Consider the following 16,180-nt stretch of genomic DNA (forward strand, 5'->3'; position numbering starts at 1 on the left):
CTTAGTACATTTTAAATGTGATATAAAAATCCTGCCCTGGCAGAACAGCAACATGTAACTATGTGTTTTTAATAAAATGCAGAGAAATATTAAGATCCTTTCAGTAATTATAAGATAAAGAAAAAATATATAACTAAAGCAATCAAGAAAATCAATTAGCTCATCAATTTAAAATTTTGAAGACACTGTATTAGATTTCTGATTTGTTTTAAGCAGTACTTTTAAAGTTTATAAACTGTTCTCATCTAGCACTTCAGAAATTCAGAAGGAGATTTACAATTGTAGACAAAAGGCAGTGTTTCTGACTTTTTTTAAAAGCCACTATGAAAATAAAACAAAAGATAATTGCTTAGATTAAGTTGAAGATTAATTAATTAGTTGAATGGTACTTACATTTCCTCTAATAAAAATGTGACTATATTAATGCTTCAATGATGTATTTCAATGCTTTACGACTAAAGATTACTCTGTTAATGGGTGAGTATGAATTTTCCTCTGGAGATTAGATGCTTGTCATAAAAGCTTTTAATTTTTAATATTAATTCAATTCTCTGATTTTTCATAGCCTTTACAAAAATAATCTCCATATTCCTACCTTTTTAAATAGAATTATCCCTAAACTTTCAATTTATCCCCTCCCAAGTTTTCCCAACTACAAATATTCCTAGTAGCCCTCTAATGATGCAAACCTCCCATCTCAGGGCTCCTTCTGCAGTGAAAGACCCTAATGTGGCCTGCTGAGGTGTTTAGTGTTTGGATCAGAGCACCATCCATGTGGTGCAAGCTCTCCAGAAAGCACTAAATGGATGACGGTTTACAGAGTAGCCCCAGTTCTCTAGGAGAATATCTCCTTATGCTTCACATGTTCATCATTTGGAATGAACAAAACGCACTCAACAGCAAGGATCTAGCAAGTATTTTTTAAAGCCCTCCTGAGAGAAGATGAAAGAACTGAAAAAGACTACAAATTCTACCAAAGGATATAGTTTCTCCAATTACTTTGGTGACTGATTATTAGGCTATATACACTGCTAGAATGTCTGTGGGGACAGGTTTGGTTTCTGTAAAACAGAAACTGGCCCCATGTCAATCACTGTAAATATAAAATAAGGGAATAGGAGACCCTGAACAAGGATGAGGAAAAGGGAAAATACATTAAGTCCTCTAATTTAATAGCTAGAAGTTAATACTATATTCTATGTTGGGCCTATAACTGTAGAAGTTCTATAGCAGATACTCGTTATCTAAGAAAATGGGATTTTTAGCATGTATTTAGGGTATTTTCTAATCTCAGTGAGTCAACTCTAAAACATATGTGGAGGAAATGGTACTGAAGTTTCTCTTCTGAAGAGATGGCAGACTAAGTAATTCAGATCAGTCCTCCTCCTAAAAAACAGTAGAAAAGATAGACAACATATCTTTTCAAATGTACCACAGACATGAGAGAGCTTAACAAATTAGTGAAGGATTACCAGACCATTATCCACGGAGTAGATGACAATCCAGAGAAGTGAGCAGCATTTGGAGCTGCTCTTGCTCTGAAAGCATCAGCCCCTCATGAAAAATCAGCTAAAAGGTTCAACAGCACTTTTGACTATCCCTTTAATCTATGGGAACAAAAGGAGAAGTCCAGAGTGTGGAAAAAGTGGAAGTCTTAGTAACCCCCTTCTGCTAATTTTGGGGGAATCCTTTAATGTGAATCAGGGGCTATAGTGCAATTTTAAGTCATTGGGGTGGCCCAGAAAAGGCTCAGGTCCTGAAATTGGAATAAAGTTGTAAGGGTCACTAGGAATCTGGTGGGAGCAAGTGAAAATCCTCTCTGGAGGAAATGAACATCATCCTGGGCCTTAAATTATTTCTACAAAATGCACTGTATTTGCAAATACAATGCTCGGTACACAATACAAAAACAAACAAACAAAAAACCCAGCCATATGAGGAGACAAGAGCACATGAAAGAGAATCAGCAAAAGCCACAGGTAATAGAAATACAGACTCCAGATATTAGAATTCATATGACACAGATTTTAAAATATCTGTGCTTGCTATTTTCAAGTAAAAGACATTATGAGGATTTCAGCAGGGAACTGGAAACTATAAAAATTACCTTGAAGATCTGAAAAAGAATCAAATAAATATCTAGATGTGAAAAATACAAATACTGAAATCAAGAACTTAATAGATGGGTTTAAAGGCAAATTAGATCCCTGTGAAGAGACGGAAAGACGAGGAGTGATAAAGGATAAAGCAAAGCATATGCAGTAAAATGTTAACAACTGAAGAATCTGGGTGAAAGAGATACAGAAGTTCTTTGTACCATTCTCACAACTCTTCTGTAAGTCATTATGACAAAATAAAAAGTTACTAAGAGTCAAATAAACAATTTCCCAATAAATTAAAGCTAAGAGAATTTATTGACAGCAAACCTGCACTATAAGAAACACTAAATAAAGACTAAATGAAGTATTTCAGGTTAAAAGAAAATGATACCAGATTGAAACTCAGATCTACACAAAGCAACAAAGAGCACTGAAAATCAAATGTGGGTAAATATAAAAGGTCATCTTTTTTCTTTTCTTAATTTCTTTAACTGAATTTTTGAAACAAAAATAATTACATTGTATCTGTAGGGATACATAATAGTCAATATAATGACAATAAATATAATGTTTAAGAAAATATGAATTACTTAAATGCACTATTGTTTAAATATACAAATTGATCCTGTCCTTCAGAGTAGCCCCCATAAAAGGCTATGTATTTATTACAACACTTCTGCCACTGTTTTAAACATTCTGTATCTTCTCTTTTGGAGCTATTTTTAGTGACAGTTTATGAATTAAGAGCTTAGAGCCAGCCCTGATGGCCTAGTGGTTAAAGTTCGGTGCTTGCTGCTTCAGTGGCCCGGGGATCACTTCCCAGTTGCAGAACCACACCACCCGTCTGTCAGTAGCCATGCTATGGCAGCAGCTCACATAGAAGAACTAGAATGACTTACAACTAGGATATACAACCATGTACTGGGGCTTTGGGGAGGGAAAAAAAAAAAGAGGATATGAATTAAGAGCTTAAAAATCTCACTACAATATTTTTAAATGCCTTGTTATCTGAAATAGGAATGCCCAGTGGAGCATTTTTCCATTCACTGGAACAATCTCCAAATGACCTTTGACTATTTCTAAAAAAAAAAATCCAACTGCAAATGGTGAAATTTAGGTACCACATCAGTGTTTGCCAAATTGAACTCATTTAAAAAATTTGTCATTAGTGATAAAAATAATTCTAGTGAATAGTTTTAAAATGTTCTGAGAAATGGCAGCACCATTCACTCCAAAATTACTAGACACAGTGAATATATATATACATTCTAATATGCACCTAACTAGATAAAATTATTAACTAGAATATAATTCTTTCCCAATTCTAAAGGAAGATACTTTAATAAAACACCATGTATTCAATGGTCACTTACTGAGTAACCTCGACTATAAAGAAGGCAAGAGAGAAAGAGAAAGCAATAGGAAGAACTCTAACAAACACAGTGATTTGGTTTCTAAACTCACAAAAGATTAGGGAAACTAAATTTGGAAAACAATAGAGCTTGGGTAGACAAGCATGCTGGCAGACTGGCAGAAGCCAAAGCTCAGAAAGTCTGCAGTTTTTCAGATAGGTGTACATTTACCTGAATACTCCCCAGTGCTCCTGAGAGCACCGTGCTTTTCTAGCACAAAATAATATTTACACTGAAGACTTTGTTCATACAGTGCAACATACTTAAGAAAGATATAAAGTATATCATGTTTTAAAATTTTTTCTGTTTAAAACACTTCAAATAATTTTTTCACTTACTGAGGCAGATGTCACAAAATTCATATGTTGAAGTGCTAACCCCCCAGTACCTTAGAATGTGACTACATTTGGAGACGGGGCCTTTAAAGAGGTAATTAAGTTAAAAAGAGGCTGTAAGGGTGGGCCCTGATCCAGTCTGACTGGTGTCCTTATAAGAAAAAACATGGACACACAGAGAGTCACCAGGGATGCGTGTGCACAGAGGGATGCCCGCATGAGGACAAAGCAGTAAGGAGGTGGCCATCTACAAGCCAAGGAGAGAGGCCTAAACAGATCCTTCCATTAAGGTCCCAGAAGAAACCAACCCTGCTGGCACCTTGATCTTGGACTTCTAGCCTCCAGACTGTGAGAAAATAAATTTCCGTTGTTTAAGCCACCAGTCTGTAGTATTTTGTTACGGAAGCCCTGGCAAACTAATACAAGATGTATTCTTTATTTTCAAAGATTTCAAATTTGTAGCATACATCTTATAAAACATTTTTTCAAAATATCTAAAAGCAAAGAATAAAATTAAAAGCTTTATTTTTCCCATTAAAAGGCAATACCTCAAAACTACAATGAGATACAAATTCGCACCCATTAGGAAAGCTATTATAAAAAACAAATGAGGGCCCGGCTCGGTGGCATAGTGGTTAAGTTCACGTGCTCTGCTTCAGAGGCCTGGGGTTTGCAGGTTCAGATCCCGAGTGCAAATCTACACACGGCTCATCAAGCCATGCTGTGGCGGCATCCCACACACGAAATAGAGGAAAACTGGCACAGATGTTAGCTCAGGGAAAATCTTCCTTAAGCAAAAAAGAGTAAGATTGGCAACAGATGTTAGCTCAGGGCCAATCTTCCTCACCAAAGGAAAAAAAAAGGAAAAATAACAAGTTTGGCAGGGATGTGAAAAAATCAGAAAACCTTATGCATTGTTGGCAGGAATGTAAAATGGTACAGCTGTTTTGGGAAACAGTTGGCGGTTCTTCAGAAAGTTAAACACAGAATTACCATATGATTCAGCAATTCCACTCCTAGGTATATACCCCAAAGAACTGAAAGCAGGGTTTCCAAGAGATATTTGTATACCCAGTATCATTTCAGCATTATTCACAATAGCCAAAAGGTGGAAGCAATCCAAGTGTTCATCAACAGTGGAATAGATTAACAAAATATGGTATATACATACAATGGAATATTATTCAGCCTTAAGAAAGAATTAAATTCTGATACATGCTACAACATAGATGAAACTTAAAAAAATTATGATAAGTGAAATAAGCCAGACACAAAAGGACAAATACTGTATGATTCCACATATATGAGGTACCTAGAATAGGAAAAACCATAGACAGAAAGTAGAATAGTGGTTTCCAGGGGCTGGGGGCAGGGAAAAATGAGGTGCTATTGTTTAATGGGTACACAGCTTCTGTTTGGAATGATGAAAAAGTTCTGGAAATGGACAGTGGTGATGGTTGGACAACATTATGAATATACTTAATGCCAGTGAATTGTACATTTAAAATTGGTTAAAACGGTAAATTTTATGTTACGTCTATTTTATCACAATAAAAAAAGGCAATACCTGAGGAAATGGAATGTCATAATCCCTGTAGAAACCAGTTCTTTTTCTGTGGGAACTTTCTGTATGTTCAACATCTGAATCGAGGCTGTAGTTGGAACTATCATCACTAGATGGAGAATTATGCTAAAAGGGAAAAAACAAATATGTTACATTTGCAAAAGGAAGAAAATTTAACTAGTAACTAGATAAGCTGGTTTCAGTCAAAGGTGCCTAGCAGCAGACTATATTATCCTAGTAGGTTCTGAAGTATTAAATGAAAAATTCTTGCTCCAAAGGCCATCACCACTCCCACTTTTCCAAAAATTTCTGAGGAAGAGTATCTTCTCCTCTTCCCAGAGACCTTATGGCAGCATTTTCCTCATCATCCCTTCAGCCCAAGGATTTCAAACAGAAATACTGCACCTCTATGCTCTAGAATGATCTTAGATTTAAGTTAATCTTAAAGGAAATAAAATTAGTTCCTCCTCACCAAAAATGGTCCTGGAACATGAGCAGAGTATGAATTAATTCATTTTAACCTAAAATGGCTTTAGAGTTCTTATCCTACTGCATAAATACCCTAAAGCAAAAAGATACCAAAACATTCCAAATTAAAAATATGAAATAAATCCAAGCTACCAAATTGAACAAAAGTGAAATGGAAAGCACAAGTAATTGATAATGATTGATAAGTATCAAGAGTAAGCTTTTTCAAGTATGAGTGCAATTTCTAAAAAGAGTCACCAAATCTCCTCCATCTAGTCAAAATAATTACCTTTCCAGGTTTAACACCCTCTTTAAGGAATTCTTGAAGCTCTTAATGAAGACACTGGCTCTTTATCATCTTTATTTTATCATCCTTGCATTCCCAGTATCTAGGTCTAGAACAAACTCAGTAAAAATTTGCTGAACTAAATTAAACTCTGATGCTTTTACATTAGGAGGATCTGTTTTCCTCTACTTTCTTTTTCTTTTCCTTTCTTTCTTTTCTTTTTTTTTTTTTTTTTTTGCTGTGGAAGATTCGCCCTGAGCTAACATCCGTGCCAATCTTCCTCTATTTTTTAGTATGTGGGACACCAGCAGAGCATGGCCACTAACAGAGTGGTGTAGGTCTGTGCCTGGGAACTGAACCCTGGCCACTGAAGTGGAGCACACTGAACTTAACCACCAGGCCACCGGGGCTGGCCCTCCTCTACTCCATTCTTTTTTTTTTTTTTTTGTGAGGAAGATCAGCCCTGAGCTAACATCCATGCTAATCCTCCTCTTTTTGCTGAGGAAGACCGGCTCTGAGCTAACATCTATTGCCAATCCTCCTCCTTTTTTTCCCCAAAGCCCCAGTAGATAGTTGTATGTCATAGTTACACATCCTTCTAGTTGCTGTATGTGGGACGCGGCCTCAGCACGGCCAGAGAAGCGGTGCATCGGTGCACGCCCGGGATCCCAACCCACGCCACCAGTAGCGGAGCGCGCACACTTAACTGCTAAGCCACGGGGCCAGCCCCTCTACTCCATTCTCAAATGCTCTTTTAAGGAGGACAAACTGTTTTCCTCACTTTGTTCTTAAATGTTCTGAGGTTTAGTTTTGGTGCTGTTAGTTCTGTTTTTGTTGATTTGATGGGTGATATGAAGAGATCTTTTTATAATTATGCTATAAAATGCTTTCTAATGCTATCTAATATTTGTTGGTTAGTGTTTGAAATAAACATTATCCGTTTAAAAGCCAAGTTTTCTCAATCATTAGCAGAAGTCAGCTCCAGCTCAAAGCAAAACTTTTCACTTAAAGAACACTAAAAGGATAAGACTTGCTTAAGAAGAAGCTAAAACAAAGATACCTGCTTCAGAAGCAAACATCAGGGAAGAGAAGGTTCTGCTTAAACGAGAAGCTTCTTCAGGCTATTCCAAAAAAATGAGGCTAAAATATACAGACTTTAAGAAACCATTAAGAAAGCTATCATCACAAAAATATATACGTGGCTCATATATAGTAATAAGAAGTAGAGAGCATCATGGCAGAGTGAGCTGTTCCCTTGGTCTCTCCCCTCTAAGATACAATGAAAAGGACAGTCCTTAACCAACAGAGGACATTCACACAACACAATAGACGTCTGAGAGATCCATGCAGCCATACATCTAAAGGTCGGGGTACTGGATCCCCCAGGAAACAGTGGAAGGAAGTAAGAGGATCTCCGCCCCCTCCCTAGAGGCAGCGATCTTGGGCATGAGACCTCATGCAGTGGCCGGTGAGCAACTGTGAGAGAAGATGGGGGAAAGGGCAGCCCTCCGCAGGGATGCTTTCACTCTCCGAGTTGCTTCCCAGCCCGCGGGAATGCTCTACACTGAGGCGGCTCAGCCACCACGGGGGCATCCCCACCAAGCCAATAAGCCTAGGCAGGCTGCCAGTGAGTGCAGAATGGGAGCACAGGTGGGAAAGAAAGCGCCCCTCCCCCCATCCCACCTGGTGCGCCAGCTTGGCCAGTCGGCCAGTGCAGGAGATCCCCACCAGAGTGCCTGTACCTGTGTGTGTGAAGCAGCGGCAACAAGATGCAGAGAGCCCTATCAGCACAACTCCCAACAGACAGGCACAACTGCCAGGGGAGGCAGCAGGCTCAGCAAACACAGCTTTTGCTCCCCTCAGTGGTGGCAGGTGGAATCTGCAACCAGATACTATCACCAGGCGCCAGCAAAGGTCTACCCCATCAAACAGCATGAATAAATACATTAACACTAAGACCAGAAGGAAAATGACAATTACCCAGAAATCAATCCTGAAGTCACAGAAATTTACAGTCTAAACGACAGAGAATTCAAAATAATTAGCATAAAGAAACTCAACAAGTTACTAGAAAATTCAGAAAGACAGTTCAATGAACTCAGGAATAAAATTAATGAGCAGAGGGAATTCTTCATAAAAAAGAATGAAAGTCTAAAAAAAACAAACAGAAATGCTGCAGATGAAGAACACAATGAATGAGATAAAAAACAATCTAGCATCCTTAAAAAACAGAGCTGACACAGCTGGCCTGGTGGTGTAGTGGTAAGGCTCACATACTCTACTTTGGCGGCCCAGGGTTCACAGGTTCGGATCCCAGGCACTGACCTACACACCGGTTATCAAGCCATGCCGTGGCAGGCATCCCACATATAAAGTAGAGGAAGATGGGCATGGATGTTAGCCCAGGGCCGATTTTCTTCAGCAAAGAGGAGGACTGGCAACAGACGTTAGCTCAGGGCTAATCTTCCTCACCAAAAACAAAAACACAGAGCTGACCTTATGGAGGACAGAATTAGTAATTCAGAGGACGGAAATATAGAAATGTTTCAGGTGGATGAGGAGAGAGAACTAAGACTAAAAAGAAATGAAGAAATTTCCCGAGAAATATCCGACTCAATTAGGAAATGGAACATAAGGATTATAGGTCTTCCAGGGGGAGAAGAGAGGGAGAGAGGAGCAGAGAGCTTGTTCAAAGAAATAATAGCTGAGAACTTCCCAACCTGGGGAAGGAGCTGGATTACATGTAAATGAAGCTAACTGAACTCCTAATTACATCAATGTAAAAGACCTTCTCCAAGGCATATATCAGTGAAACTGGCAAAAGCCAATGACAAGGAAAAAATATTGGGACAGCAAGGAAGAAGAAAATAACCTACAAAGGAACTCCTATCAGGCTTTCAGTGGATTTCTCAGCAAAAACCTTAAAGGCTAGGAGAGATTGGAATGATATATTCAAAACACTGGAACACAAAAACTTTCAGCGAAGAATACTCTATCCAGTGAAACTATCCTTCAGATGAGGGAGAAATAACAACTTTAACAGATAAACAAAAGCTGAGGGAGTTCATCGCCACAAGTCCCCCCATACAAGAAATGCTTAAGAATGCCCTCATACCTGAAATAAAAAGGAAAAGGTTTACAAAGCCTTGAGCAAGCAGATAAATAGAGAAAATCAGAAAACTGCAACTCTCTATCAAATCAGGTTAGCAAACAATTGTAACATTCAAGATAAAGGGAAGGAAATCATCAAAAATAACTATAATCACTTCATTTTACTCACAAACTTACAACACAAAATGGAATACTAGTTGTAACAACAACTTAGGGAAGAGGAAAGGGATGGAAACTGCTTAGGCTAAGGAGATAAGAGGCTATCAGAAAATGGACTATCTCATCTATGAGATCTTTTATACAAATCTCATGGTAAAACCACTAAACAAAAAACTAGAAGAGAGACACAAATGATAAATAAAGAGAAAACCATCAGAGAAAATCACCAAACTGAAATGGCAGTTGGAAATACACAGGACGAGAAACAAGGTAAATACAGAACAACCGAAAAACAAGAGATAAAATGGCAGTATTAAGCCCTCATATATCAATAATCACTCTAAATGTAAATGGATTGAATTCTCCAATCAAAAGACACAGAGTGGCTGGAAGGATTAAAAAATAAGACCCTAAAATATGCTGCCTCCAGAAAACACATCTCAGCTCTAAAGACAAACACAGGCTCAGAGTGAAGGGATGGAAGATGATACTCCAAGCAAATGGCAAACAAAAAAAAACTGGTGTTGCTATACTTATATCAGACAAAGCAGACTTCAAGATGAAAAAGGCAATGAGACACAAAGAGGGGCAGTATATAATGATAAAAGGGACATTCCCCAAGAGGATATAACACTTATAAATAACACAGGAGCACCTAACACAGGAGCACCAAAGTACATAAAGCAACTATTAACAGACGTAAAGGGAGAAATTAATAGCAACACAAAAATAGTAGGGGACCTCAACACCCCACTTACATCAATGGACAGATCATCCATTGATGACAGAAAGTCAACAAGGAAACAGTGGAATTAAATGAAAAACTAGAGCAGATGGACTTAACAGATATATATAGAATACCCCATCCAAAAACAGCAGAATACACATTATTCTCAAGTGCACATGGAACATTCTCGAAGATAGACCATAGGTTGGGAAACAAGACAAACCTCAATAAATTTAAAAAGACTGAAATCATATCAAGCATCTTTTCTGACCATAATACTATGAAACTAGAAATCAACAAGAAAAAAGCTAGGAAAGTGACAATTATGTGGAGAGTAAACAACATACTACTGAACAACCAATGGATCAATGAAAAAACTAAAGGAGAAATCAAAAAATATCTGGAGACAAATGAATATGAAAATACATCATACCAACTCCTATGAGATGCAGCAAAATCAGTCCTAAGAGGGAAATTCATAGCAATACAGGCCCACCTCAACAAACAAGAAAAATCTCAAATAAGTAATCTTAAACTACACCTAACAGAACCAGAAAAAAGAACAAACAAAGCACAAAGTCAACAGAAGGAGGGAAATAATAAAAGTTAGCGCAGACATAAATGAAATAGAAACCAAAAAAAAAACAGTAGAAAGGATCAATGAAACTAAGAGCTGGTACTTTGAGAAGATAAACAAAATTGACAAACCCTTAGCCAGACTCACCAAGAAAACAAGAGAGAAGGCTCAAATAAATAAAATTAGAAATGAAAGAGGAGAAATTACAACAAATACCGCAGAAATACAAAGGATTACAAGAGAATACAATGAAAAACTATATGCCAACAAATTGGACCATCTAGGAGAAATGGATAAATTATTAGACTCATACAATCTCCCAAAACTGAATCAAGAAGAAATAGAGAATCTGAACAGACCAATCACAAGAGATTGAAACAGTAATAAAAAATCTCCCAAAAAATAAAAGTCTGGGACCAGATGGCTTCTCTGGAGAATTCTACACAACATTCAAAGAAGATTTAATGCCTATCCTTCTAAAACTATTTCAAAAAATTGAAGAAGACAGAACACTTCCCAACTCATTCTATGAGGCCAACATCACCTTGATCCCAAAGCCAGACAAGAGCAATACAAAGAAGGAAAATTACAGGCCAACATCACCGATGAACACAGATGCAAAAATCCTCAACGAAATACTGGCAAACCGAATACAACAATACATTAAAAGGATCATACATCATGATTAAGTGGGATTTATACCAGGGACACGGGGATGGTTCAACATCCACAAATCAATCAATGTGATACACCACGTTAACAAAACCAGGCGTAAAAATCACAGGATTATCTCAATAGATGCAGAGAAAGCATTTGACCAGATCCAACATCCATTTACAATAAAAACTCTCAATAAAATGGGTACAGAAGGAAAGTACCTCAAAATAATAAAGGTCATATATGACAAACCCACAGCCAACATCATACTCAACAAAAATTGAAAGCCATCCCTCTGAGAACAGGAACAAGATAAGTGTGCCCACTCTCAGCACTTATTCAACATAGTACTGGAGGTTTTGGCCAGAGAAATTAGGCAAGAAAAAGAAATAAAAGGTATCCTAGTTGGCAAGGAAGAAGTGAAACTCTCATTGTTTGCAGATGACGTGATTCTATATAGAAAACCCTAAAGAATCCATCAGAAAACTACTAGAAATAATCAACAACTATAGCAAAGTCGCAGGGTACAAAATCAACTTACAAAAATCAGTTGCATTTCTATACTCTAATAGTGAACTAATAGAAAGAGAACTCAAGAATACAATCCCAGTTACATTCGCAACAAAAAGAACAGAATATCTAGCAATAAATTTAACCAACGAGATGAAAGACCTATACAATGAAAACTATAAGACATTATTGAAAGAAATCGATGATGACATAAAGAAATGGAAAGATATTCCATGCACATAGATTAGAAGAATAAACATAGTTAAAATGTCCATATTACCTAAAGCAATCTATAGATTCAATACAATCCCAATCAGAATCCCAATGACATTCTTCACAGAAATAGAACAAAGAATCCTAAAATTCATATGGGGCAACAAGACCCCTATCTCAGGATAGCTAAAGCAATCCTGAGAAAAAAGAACAAAGCTGGAGACATCACAATCCCTGACTTCAAAATATACTACAAAGCTACAGTACTCAAAACAGCATGCTACTGGTACAAAAACAGACACACAGATCAATGGAACACAATTGAAAGCCCAGAAATAAAAACACATATCTACAGACAGCTAATCTTTGACAGAGGAGCCAAGAACATACAGAGAAAGGAAACCGTCTTCAACAAATGGTGTTGGGAAAACTGGACAGCCACATGCAAAAGAATGAAAGTGGACCATTATCTTATGCCATACACAAAAATTAACTCAAAATGGATTACAGACTTGAAGGTAAGACATGAAACCATAAAATATTTAGAAGAAAATATAGGTACTACACTCTTTGACATCGGTCTTAACAGCATCTTTTTGAACACCATGTCTACTCAGGCAAAGGAAACAAAAGAAAAAATAAACAAATGAGACTACATCAGACTAAAGAGCTTCTGTAAGGCAAAGGAAACCAGGAACAATGAAAAGACAACCCACCAACTGGGAGAAAATATTTGCAAATCATATATGCGACAAGGGGTTAATCTCCAAAATAAATAAAAAACTCATACAACTCAACAACAATAAAACAAACAACCCAATCAAAAAATGGGCAGAGGATATGAACAGACATTTTTCCAAAGAAGATATACAGATAGCCAACAGGCACATGAAAAGATGTTCAACATCACTAACCATTACGGAAATGCAAATCAAAACTACAATGAGATACCACCTCACACCTGTTAGAATGGCCATAATTACCAAGAAAAAAACAATAAATGTTGGAGAGGATGTGGAGAAAAGGGAACCCTCATACACTGCTGGTGGGAGTGCAAACTGGTGCAGCCACTATGGAAAACAGTATGGAAATTTCTCAAAAAATGAAAAATAGAAATACCAGGGGCCACCCAGTGGCGCAGTAGTTAAGTGCGCGCACTCTGCTTCAGTGGCCTGGGGTTCACAGGTTTGGATCCCAGGTGCACACTTACATACCGCTCATCAAGCCACGCTGTGGCGGCATCCCATATACAAAGTAGAGAAAGACTGGCACAGACGCTAGCTCAGGGACCATGTTCCTCAAGCAAAAAGAGGAAGATTGGCAACAGATGTTAGCTCAGGGCCAGTCCTCCTCACCAAAATTAAAAAAACAAAAATAGAAATAACACACAACCCAACTATCCCACTACTGGGTATTTATCCAAAGGACTTGAAATCAACAATTCAAAGAGACTTATGCACCCCTATGTTCACTGAAACGTTATTCACAATAGCCGAGACGTGGAAGCAACCCACGTGCCCATCGACTGATGACTGGATGAAGAAAATGTGGTGTATACACAACAGAATACTACTCAGTCGTAAAAAAAGACGAAGTCGGGCTGGCCCCGCGGCTTAGCGGTTCAGTGCACGCGCTCTGCTACTGGCGGCCCAGGCTTGGATCCCGGGCGCGCACCGACGCACCGCTTCTCCGGCCATGCTGAGGCCGCGTCCCACATACAGCAACTAGAAGGATGTGCAGCTATGACATACAACTATCTACTGGGACTTTAGGGGAAAAAAAAAGGAGGAGGATTGGCAATAGATGTTAGCTCAGAGCCGGTCTTCCTCAGCAAAAAGAGGAGGATTAGCATGGATGTTAGCTCAGGGCTGATCTTCCTCACAAAAAAAAAAAAAAAAAAGACAAAATCATCCCATTTGCAACAACATGGATGGGCCTTGAGGCTATTAGGTCAAGCGAAATAAGCCAGACAAAGACAAACACTGCAGGATTTCACTCATACGTGGAAGATAAACAAACACATGGACAAAGAGAACAGACTAGTGGTCACCAGAGGGGAAGGCGGTTGGGGCGCGGGCATAAGGGGTATATGGTGACAGACAAATAATAATGTACACCTGAAATTTCACAATGTTATAAACTATTGTGACCTCAATAAAAAAAAGAAGTAGAATAATTATTAACCTGAAATTAGCAACTGGACTACATTAAAAATAGCTGGAAATAATAGAGAGTAACTAAAAGTTATTAAAATTTTAAGTGAAAAGGATGGTATTTTTTTTATTTCAGAATTTTTTGTGTTGCCTTTTTTCTCTCCTTTTTTTGGTATTGTTTGGTACCTGTTTAGTGTTTGAAAGTATTCCTTTCATTTGCTATTTTACCTGTAATACATTGGTGGATTATTTCCTTCAACACACTTGGGTGATAAGCACTAAAGTTCAAGTCTAAATTATTATGTTTTCTATAGAACTCTTTAAGAACACCACAGCACGAGGAGTAAAGAGGGCAAAAAACATATAGTTCAAGAACTAATTAACAGGAAAGCCACTGAGTGACACCCTTAAATATTCAAATAGTGACAGAATTTAGGGACTTCAGTGACTTCCCCCAAATAGGCGATCCTTTTCACACTTTTTTGCTTTTGTATTCTCATTGTCTCTTTGGCCAACTAGCTAATTCCTACCTGTCCATAACCTCCATGTTCAATAGTAAGAGAATGATTTACTGAAGTATAGTACACAGCAACCAATTAATATGATATTTTGGAAGATTTTATAGTAACATAAAATTTTTAACTGTAACAGTAAGGGAAAATGTAAAATATAAAATCAATTAAACAGTATTTCTCCAGTATTAAGAAAAAAATAACAAAAAAAAGACTTGAAGGAAATATACCAAAATGTTAACAGCAGTTAGTCTAGTTAGTTTAATTTTAGGTGATTTCTTTTTATTTTTATTTTTCTGAATTGTCTAATTTTCTTGGAGTATATAGCTTTTACCTTGAAAAAAAGAACAATTATTTTTAAGACCGTATTCAAAGACTTGAAATTTTTTCTGACTTCCTCAATCACAAAGCAGATACTCATCAAATATTTTTCAGAGACATGCCGAATGCTATTTGGGATGTTTACAAAGTGGAAAAGGCCTCTCATACTTCTGAGGTCTCTCCTGCTTCACTTTATACTGCTTTGCCCTAAGCATCCAAAAAGCTCTGTTCTCTTCACGCATTTCCTTAAGAAAGCACTCTCTCAAAGCTTCAGCTCTCACAGACCTTTCAAAATTACTCCCAAGGACACATTTCCAGTGGAAACTCTCCTCCTTCTATTTCCAATTCATCCAGTAGAATTCCCTCTAGATATTTCATTTTTGCTTCAACCTCATTATATCTAATTAAGATACATTATCACTTTTTCTAAACAAATACTATCTACTTTCTGACATTTATCTATTAAAAATAACAGCACCATACTCCTTGGTTAAAAATGTGGGAGTCATCTTTGATTCCTTCCTTTCACTCCTCTCTGTTTCATCAATTCCTTCTATGGGATTTCTTTCATTTAACCATTTCTCCACCATTCTTCCTACCATAAACTTGGGTCAGCCTCTCATCCTGCAAAATATCAAACAAATTCCAATATAGTCTGTCTAAAAAAAGCCTGTATAGTAGAAGTAACAATATTATATGTTAGCACATGCATAAGAACAATATCTGGAAGACTACATACCAATTGTTATCTCTGGGGAGTGAGATTAGAAGGGCCTTCTCTTTTTATTTATTTCTGTCAAAATTGAATTTTTAAATAATTAACTTCATGTTACCTCAGTAATCATGAACAAATAGTACACAAATGTGCTTCCATGGCCAACCCGAACAAACAAATAAAACTGTCTCCTGGACCGTCAGCCTCACATCCCTCAAACATCCAGTCCACCCTGCACTCTGATGTTCCCGCAGGTTAACCTTCCTAAAGCGCCACTTATCATGTAAACACACCTTATATCATCTAAAATGTTATCTTTAGACTAGCACATCAGTGTTAAGCAACTCTGTGTTACTTTCAA

The 16,180-nt window shown here is 37.5% G+C and overlaps 1 protein-coding gene across 2 annotated transcripts in view; it reads right to left on the reverse strand.

Moving 5' to 3' along the window:
• ZC3H6 (zinc finger CCCH-type containing 6) overlaps window positions 1-16,180 on the reverse strand; it is a 66,969-nt gene that overhangs the window by 22,303 nt on the left and 28,486 nt on the right. For both annotated transcript variants that reach the window (XM_087426095.1, XM_087426096.1), the window contains exon 3: window positions 5,414-5,536. In XM_087426095.1, coding sequence (XP_087282221.1) covers window positions 5,414-5,536 — 123 coding nt within the window. The remainder of the gene's footprint in view (window positions 1-5,413; window positions 5,537-16,180) is intronic.

This window comes from Ceratotherium simum, chromosome 40 (assembly GCF_057802395.1).
Source record: "Ceratotherium simum simum isolate JZ-2026a chromosome 40, ASM5780239v1, whole genome shotgun sequence".
Taxonomy (NCBI): Eukaryota; Metazoa; Chordata; class Mammalia; order Perissodactyla; family Rhinocerotidae; genus Ceratotherium; species Ceratotherium simum.